The sequence below is a fragment of the Furipterus horrens genome, unplaced genomic scaffold, assembly GCF_987537825.1.
Source record: "Furipterus horrens unplaced genomic scaffold, mFurHor1.1.pri manual_scaffold_1, whole genome shotgun sequence".
Lineage (NCBI taxonomy): Eukaryota > Metazoa > Chordata > Mammalia > Chiroptera > Furipteridae > Furipterus > Furipterus horrens.
Window position 1 is genome coordinate 194,813,211 of NW_028327171.1, and position 8,862 is coordinate 194,822,072.

General features: G+C 39.9%; 1 protein-coding gene and 2 non-coding genes across 3 annotated transcripts; all 3 read left to right on the forward strand.

Moving 5' to 3' along the window:
* Positions 1–99: 99 nt before the first annotated feature.
* EEF1B2 (eukaryotic translation elongation factor 1 beta 2) lies at positions 100–2,897 on the forward strand. The gene is made up of 6 exons (XM_090282904.1): positions 100–403; positions 849–971; positions 1,588–1,714; positions 1,988–2,054; positions 2,466–2,591; positions 2,698–2,897. The coding sequence occupies exons 1-6, from the start codon at positions 324–326 to the stop codon at positions 2,850–2,852; spliced, it is 678 nt and encodes a 225-aa protein (XP_090139030.1). The 5' UTR covers positions 100–323; the 3' UTR covers positions 2,853–2,897.
* Positions 1,829–1,907, forward strand: LOC150022557 (small nucleolar RNA SNORD51). Its single transcript, XR_016513646.1, has one exon. It is a non-coding gene; the product is annotated as a small nucleolar RNA SNORD51 (small nucleolar RNA).
* Positions 2,199–2,331, forward strand: LOC150022558 (small nucleolar RNA SNORA41). Its single transcript, XR_016513684.1, has one exon. It is a non-coding gene; the product is annotated as a small nucleolar RNA SNORA41 (small nucleolar RNA).
* Positions 2,898–8,862: the final 5,965 nt, after the last annotated feature.

The window sequence follows — 8,862 nt, forward strand, 5'->3', positions numbered from 1 at the left end:
TCGGTCATCTCCGGTGCTTCGAGGGGCGGATTCTGTAAGTTTTCAGAAATCGAGGAAGTACTAGTTTGAGAAATGTCCGTTTTATTAATTTATTTCCAAACACAAAGAAGGGTCCACGGATAACTCGTGGGCCATTTAATTCATAGCCCCGATTTTTGCGTTGAGGAATGAAAAGGTTAATGTACTTTGACCTTAAACTTCCGGCGGGCGCGGCAGAGGGAAACGCCTCCGTCTCTATATAAGGAATTTTCCGGCTTTTTGTGGCCCTCTTTGCTGTTTAGCGCTCGGCGCTGACTGCCTGCGCTCCCGGGTTGGTTGACACCATGGGTTTCGGAGATCTGAAAAACCCCGCCGGTCTCCAGGTGCTCAACAACTACCTGGCAGACAAGAGCTACATCGAGGGGTAAGCGGACGGGCTTAGGCTTGGCCTGGGCTGGGTGCGCCCGAGACCACGTGGCGTCTGGGGGAAAGGCAGACCGGCCTCTGAGGTCTTGGAGGAGGGCCTCAAAGGGAAGAAGGATCAAAAATGTGCTTTCCAGTTGTTGTTTTTTTTTAAGTTACTTTATTTCAACCAGATTTTTACGCGTCTTTGCTTAGTAAGTGTAAACCTACAGTTCTACGTTAAAGAGTGCAGTCTTTGAGGTCTGTCAAGTGTTCGGCGTTCCTCAGGATAGAACATATGGTTCCTTACCTTCAGGAGTTTATTTTCTTTATATATGATGCAGTTCAGGTAGCCCGGTAAAAAATTGGCGAGATCTCACTAATTGATTCGACAAATATAGCACTTGTCCTTTCTTTGATGATGTTTGTAACTTTTAAAGTCTTGTGTACTTTCGTGTCATGGGCAGGTATGTGCCATCACAAGCAGATGTGGCAGTGTTTGAAGCGCTCTCCAGTCCACCACCTGCTGACTTGTATCATGCCTTACGTTGGTACAACCACATCAAGTCCTACGAAAAGGAAAAAGCCAGGTAAAATTATCTTTATCTGAAGAGTAGAACGCTTCCTGTGTTTATTTTTTCTTAAGATTGTATTTATTTTTAGAGAGAGGGGAAGGAGAAAGAGAGGGAGAGAACATTGGTGGGTTGCCTCTCGTACGTCCAAACAGGGAACCTGGCTGGCAACCCAGGCCTGTGCCCTGACCGGGAATCGAACCAGCAACCTTTTGGTTTGCTGGATAACACCCAACCCACGGAGCCACACCAGCCAGGTACTTTCTGAGCTTTAAGTCAGGATATTCACTGAAAGGAATTGGACCCAGGCTACTTTAGTTTTGTTGGGATATTGTAAACTTAAGTTTCTTTTGTGACTTTAAAAAGCCAGGACTGAAGTCCTCCATTGTTTTTGCAGAACAGGTAGAATATGGACAACAGCAATTAAACTTCTCCCCCCACTGCCCTGCCAATGTGCCTGACCCTGACCTGGGGGGGCAACCTCTGGGGTGAGAGGGTGGCTTAAATATAATTTCTCATATACTACTAATGTTATTTAGGTAAGAAATTAAAATATATAGAATTACCTGGGAATGTTATTTTCTGAAGAATGTTGTATGAGTCTAATAGTTTAATTTATTGTTCTTTTTTAAAGCCTGCCTGGAGTGAAGAAAGCTTTGGGCAAGTATGGCCCTGCTAATGTGGAAGATGCCACAGGAAGTGGAGCTACAGATAGTAAAGATGATGATGACATTGATCTCTTCGGATCTGATGATGAGGAGGTATGGAATAAATTGGTGTAAGAGTGTATTATTGTGCTTAAGCTCAGACTCTAGCCTAATTGCCTGGATTTGAATCCTAGCTTCATTTTATTACCTGTTCCTAAAAATTTCTTACTGGTTACATGATGAATAAAATCAAATCACCATCTTTCGGCTGAGTTCGTGATAGATTTGCTTTTTTCTGATAAAACTGGTCTTTGATGTGATGACCCCGCAATCTTTAAGTTGAGGAACAACCAGCTTTGTGAAATGTATTAAATTTTCTCTTTACAGGAAAACGAAGAAGCAAAAAGGTTAAGAGAAGAACGCCTTGCACAGTATGAATCAAAAAAAGCCAAAAGTAGGTCATTTTATAATTGTGTTTATATTCATTTCCTAATAATGTGAACAGTCTTTTTCAAAGATTAATCTGCAAAGTAATTTCCTCCGCATTTACTGAGTAGGTTAGTACTTCAAAACCACCTGTAGAAGTGGTTCTCCAAACTTCCACAGCTACTGGTCTGCAGCTGTTCTTGTGGTGGCAGTTGTGGCATTCCTCTGTGGGAAAGGAATTGTTACACGATTGAACACCTCTTTCTTTGCAAAACAGAAAGTGGGCATATGTGTGACAAACACCGGATGTACTCTATAGTTTTGTGGGGTTAAGAAGATTATCCCTTTTGAAACAAATCAAGATTTGTCATGTGTCTTGGATTAAGTTAAAAAACACAACAGAATACTTGAGTAATGCTGTTTCTTACACATTTTTTAGAACCTGCACTTGTTGCCAAGTCTTCCATCTTATTAGACGTGAAACCTTGGGATGACGAGACGGATATGGCAAAATTAGAGGAGTGTGTCAGGAGCATTCAAATAGACGGCCTGGTCTGGGGCTCTTGTGAGTTTAGTCTTTGCTTTTTGGAATTGGCATTGGGAATTTGCATAGTGTCAACCTTTGCCAAGGAACAGTACTCCTCTAAGATTTTTCTTAATGCTCTTTTCAGCTAAACTGGTTCCAGTGGGGTATGGAATTAAAAAACTTCAAATACAGTGTGTAGTAGAAGACGATAAAGTCGGAACAGACATGCTGGAGGAACGGATCACTGCGTTTGAGGACTATGTGCAGTCCATGGACGTGGCTGCTTTCAACAAGGTCTAAAATCCATCCTGGATCATTGCCCTTAAATAAAAGCTTGAAAGATAACCCTTGGCTTTTGACTATTTAACAGGAAGATAGTCCAGTTGTCCCTTGAACAACGTAAGAGGCTGGGGTACCAACACAGAAGTTCATGGTTAACTTTGTTCCCCCAAAACTTAAGCCCCTAAGTATTCATAGGGGATTGGTTCCAGGACTCCTTGTAGGTATTTAAGTTCCTTATATAAAGTGACAGAAAACCAAGCATTCAGCCTCTATCCACAGATGCAAGATCCAGGGATATGGAGAACTGACTATATATTTAGAATTGGCGTATAAATGAATCCATGTGATTCAAACCCATGTACAAGGATCAACTGGATATTCCTTCCATTTTGAGAAATTTAGTGAATATGTGATTCATGATATAAATCTGGGTCAGCATTTTTTTTTTAAAGGTTTTGTTTATTTTTAGAGGGTAAGGGAGGGAGCAAGAGGGAGCAAAACATCAACCAAGCCCTGACTCCGGGACCACACCTGCAAACCAGGCATGTCCTCTGATGGGGGTGGTCAGGTATTGAACCAGTAACCTTTCAGTTTGCAGGACGATGCCCAACCAAATGAGCCACACCCGTCAGGGCTGGGTCAGTATTATTAGACATTCAGCCCAAAAAGGGAAATTACCTGTTAGCAAAAGCTATTGTAGGTATCAGATTTTTTTTCTCTACCCATTGTGATGTCAGCCTTGCATGATGATACCATTTTTATAAGTTTTCCTATTTGTCTTGTTTTTAAAAGAAATTAGGGAGCTAAGAACTTCACCTAATGGAAATTTTAGAATAAAAAATTAGCCCTGTGGTTTATAACGGTTCAGACCCTGGGCTTTGCAAGGAGATAGTTATCTGAGCTAGTTTTCTTCAATGGAAATGTTAGGATTACCTTAAAGAATTATGACAAAAAGCTGTGTAAAGTGCTTAGGACAATACGGGGCACATGGTGTATCATGTCAGTTATAATATTTGCAGCATAAACATTTGAAGTTGAAAGGAATTTAATGCTGAGACTTAGACCAATAACCTAAATGGTTGATGAAGTAACCTAGCATCTTCAAGCTGGTTACCTGTGACTGAAAAATCACAATTTCAAATGTTAAATGTTGAGATGTGCAATGTTAACTGAATGACACTTAATGCAAAGGAGGGTAGCAGCAGGTAAGGGAATGGTTCCCGGAATTTGTCATGAATTATAACCATTTGTATAATTCCTCATTGTACACTGATAAAGGATATATTGGGAAGTGTTGGGGATGTGTTTTGAGTAGCATTGTATTCTGGAAGGGAAATGATATAGATAATTGAATACCAGGCTTTGGTTTTTTTCAAAAGCCTGGTGTGGGTGGGAAGGTGGGTGGGGTCTAAGTGGGACTTTTTACTCATGTTAGGAAATCTGATTGGACCTATTGAGATAGAAGGACTTCTATACTCATCATACTGAGGTAGTACTGCAGGTACTGAAATGAAAGCAGTATCTTAAGTGATAGTCAAATCCTTAGACATATATGTGACATTTGGATTTTTTTTTACAACAGTTTTTATAAAAGTGGAGCTTGGAAATTGCTGACCTCTAAAGGTCTCTAGACCAGAGATTTAAATGATTTAATGGTTTGAGGTCAGAAGTTTCCTAGCTGAACCATTACTTTCCCCTTTCAAATATTATTTTATTTTTATGTGATTACCTTCAGTATGGGAAATTGTTTAAATGCTAAAGAAAATTTATGTAATTGGACATGTATGTACTGACGATTGAAATCATTTTCACTAAGTAATATAGTCCAACTCACCCAGTCTACAATCACGAGAAATTATCAGTTGTCAGTATCATGAGCGCCAGCAGAGGGCAGCACTTCATTTTCTGGAGATTCAGATCTTGTGGTTTCTGGAAATGCTGCTATGGAGAGATTCGTGAATAATAGCCAAAAATAATTCAGTCGTTGACATATTAAAGGGATTGGTACTAAGTAGCTTGACCAAAACATTAAGTTTTAGACAAATTTTAATGAAAAATTAATGAGTAAAAATTTGGTTAAAAGAAGTTTAAAAATTCAGAATGGTGAGTTCAAGCCACAACTGTTTTGTAAATCTTAAAAAGAACTGACAACACTTGTGACCAAATCTTGACTCTACAGCCTTGAATAAAGAATATATTTAATAGTATCTTTTAGTTTTATATTTAAAAAATAGATAATATATTGACATGATTCAAAAATCAAGAGGTTATACAATGAAATCTCCCATCTTCCAGGCCTCCCGTTCTCTTCCATAAAAGCTGCCAATCTCACCAGGTCCTGAGGTCTCTTCAGAGCTGGTCTAAGCATCCGCATGTAGACGAACTGCAGCACACAGCGCAAACTGTTCTGCACTTTGCATTTGTCCAGAGAAATACATGTTGGAGATCCTTTATGTATTGGATATTCCATATCAGGACATAAAAAGCTTTCTCATTTTTTAAGTTACATAATCCATTGTTTTGTATCTTATGTAACCAGTCTATTGGATTTTTAGATTGCTATGAATTTTTTGCTATTTATGAGCAATGCTGACATTTACATGTGAGCCAGTTTACTGAATAAACTGTTTTTGAACTCAAAGGCTCAGAAGGCATAGGTGTATGCAGAGAAATATTTTTTTTTTCCTGTTTCTGTCTTTGGAATAGAAGACAGAAAAAGTAAGTGGCCACCTCTTTTTGCATTCCCCATACGTGAATACAATAACTGAAACCTTGTTTATTTTTCATGTTCAGCTTCCCCAGCGCAGGGCTGGGTACAGTGTGGGAGGGAATTAAAAATGATTCATTCAGTATCACTCTTCGCTGCTATAAAAATACAAAGAAAATTACTAGGGAGGTGGTTCAAACAAAAAATTGTTGAAAAAGTATAAAAGTCATTTTGTGAATAAGCAAGTAAGACAAAAGTTCAGAGGGTCAAGAAAGGCTGGAATTGAAGAAGCTTTTTTAGACACATCAGAGCTTAAGCTAGATAAACCTTGACCAGTTTGTGAACAGGAGAAAATGTTCTAGGAGGGTGTGAAAGGCAGAATGATAAACCCAGGAATGTTTGGGAGGCAATTCAACCTGTTTGACTGCATTTTGCAGTGTCTTGTATTAGATAGGATGGGGCCAGGTTGTAGAAGCATTTGAATTATAGGCTGGCTCATTCATGGGGAGCCCTGAAGGTTTCCAAGCCAGAGAATGATGAGATAAAGGCAGAGCCCTGATCTGGGAATGGTGTGGATGGAAGCAGGTAAATGAGACTATTACAATACTAACATAAATGGAAATGAAGATGAAACATAAGCTTAATAAACTTACTTTTAAAAATGGAGACTATAGCAACTTTGAAAAATGCTTGACTTAGCTTATAAACAAAGACAAATGCAAAAATAGTTGCATTAGTGTTTTGAAATGTGTGTTGTTTTTTTCCAAATACCATTTGGCAATGGCAATTACTGTCCTTAGAATAAAAAATTGAAAATATATATATAAATGCCTCATATACATTGTCTAATTTGAATTTTATTATGAGTAAGCCTACGAGATAAGGTAGACGCTGTTATCACCATTTACAGATTAGACTGGCCTCTGAAAGATGACTTGCCTGATTATTCATATAGTGAGAGGAGGAGGAGGAACTCACACCCAGGTCTTCAGAGTCTAATAATGTTCTACATTTATACACTTTAATCCTCTTTCATCTGTGCTTCACACCCTCAATTAGGGAGCATGAGAAGATATCACATAAAGGTACACACTTAAATTGGAAACGGAGACTGATAACAGACATTCTCTCATTACATGCCCCATATGATAATAGCTGCATTCAGGAAATGTCCCAAATGAGAGCCTGTCATTTGGAATTTCATTGGCCTGAGTAACGTTCGGGAAAGTGAAAACCAGAAGAGAGTGTCCACAGACTTCTAAATATTCATCCTCAAAAGACCTACTGCCCACATATAAGCATAGTGAAGAACCATGGATTACTTGTCAAGCTTGACATCAATTCTGAATCTCCTATTTTCACTTTGTTTCTGTAAAATGGGACTATTCTCTCTTCTGAACACAGCCCATGTTTCCCAGTCTCTGTACCTTTGCTCTTGCTGTGCTATCAACCTAAAATAACCTCTTTCCTCACCTGCACTTTGTCAGTAGCCCTTTTTCAAAATGCACTTCAAATACCTCTTACAAGAAGTCTTTTTAAAATTCTCCTTCCTGTGCCTTGCAGCCTCCCAGCACATTTATTCTTTTATAGAACTTATAAACTGTCTTGTTTTTAAGTTGTCTGCGTTCTTCCTATGAGATTTTTATGTTCATTCAAGAGGAGAAAGGGATTGAACATTTACTAAGCAGTTGCTATGCCAGACTATGCCAGGAGTTTCCCTGAGTATGTATACCGGCTGATTTTTATCAGGTATCTCTCTATAGGGCTAGTAAGAGCTTCAGGGAAAACGCTATAAATACCCGCATCAACTCATTTAATTTTAACAATAATCCTATGTGGCAGATACAATTGTTATCCCCATTTTGCAGATGGGGGAAAACGGCTAGATCTGAATTAATTTAGCCAAGGTCACCAAGCCAGGATGTGTTACAGTCATAATTCAAATCCAGATATTCTGCCTCCAGAGGCCTTGGGACTTGCCCTCTGTTCCTAAGAGCTTCCTTCCATTGAGGAAGAGGCAGGTCTGTCTCACTCGGTCCAGACGCCAGTACCTGAGCTTCCCGGGATTCTTTACTCTCCTGCCAACTAGGCACTGAGCTCCCTCGCTTCTCCAAATTGCTGTACTGCTGGTCCAGCTTCCAGCCTCTGTCTTTTCTGTTATTCATCCTCTTTGTCGTCATACCCCAGGAGAGCTTCACTAACCAGATTCCAACTGCCAGGGAGACTTGGAGTCCCCAATCCTGGGTCGAAGCGTGGGTCCTGTGTACTTGGATCTTCCCTCAAACTGAGAATAAAAAATTAAGTCCTGTTTCTGCTGCAAAGTGCCTGTACTGGTTGCTGCTTTCTCCTAGTGAATTCCTGTTAACATGCCCACTATCAGCTATTTTAAAAGCTACTAAAACTGGAGTTCTTGGCCTGGGGTCTAAGGCCTCCCTGGTATTTTATTTTAAGGTATTTTTCTGTAGAAAGGACCCATAACTTCATCAGATCCTTAAATGAATTCAAAGTTCCTCTAAGAGCTTTGTAGACCTTTTTTAAAGTGTTTACCCTTTTGGAAGCTCCACGCCTCATATCAAACATTGAAATAAATTGAAATCCCATGTCAAATATAAATTTTTACTTAGTTCTTAAATACTTCATTTGACCAAGGGACATAAAGGTATATATTTCATAGACATGCAATTAAGTATTCCTTTTGACTTCTCAAGTTTTCTTTTTGTATTCTAGAGCCAATAATTATTTTTTAAGCTCTCAAATATTGTCACAGGCCCTTGGAAAGCTCACAGGCCCTAGATACTGTGCCCAATGAACCAAATGCAACTAATGGCCTCGCGTGGATTCCTACTCACAAAGGTTGGGAAGCACTGCCCTGAGATGTAACTTGCAGAGCACCACCTGCCCCATCCACTCCCTTCTGCCCTTGGCTGCTCCTCACCCTTCCTCTCTTGCCCACAGCCTTGAGAGTCTCTGTTTGCTCAAAAAGGATGAAACTACAAAGCTCTCCCTTTTTTTTTTTTCCCTTGGATCCTCCAGCTTTTCTCCCGGTTCTGGGAACCCAGGACCTGTTCCTCAAGGGTCAAGGGAACCCAGAGTGGAATATCTCCAACCGTGGGTGGAGGCGGCAAGGGTAAATGCTGCCTAAAGGGCCAGAAACACATGCACAGCCTCCTCTCCCTTCCTTCCCTTAACCTGTACGGGATATAACAGAAACCATGAGGTCTGGGAATGACCAAAGTTTGGGACAGGCTGAACTATGCCACACATTTTTTGGAATAATTTCCAAAACCAGATCTGATTGTTGCATGGGGCTAATACTAAAGA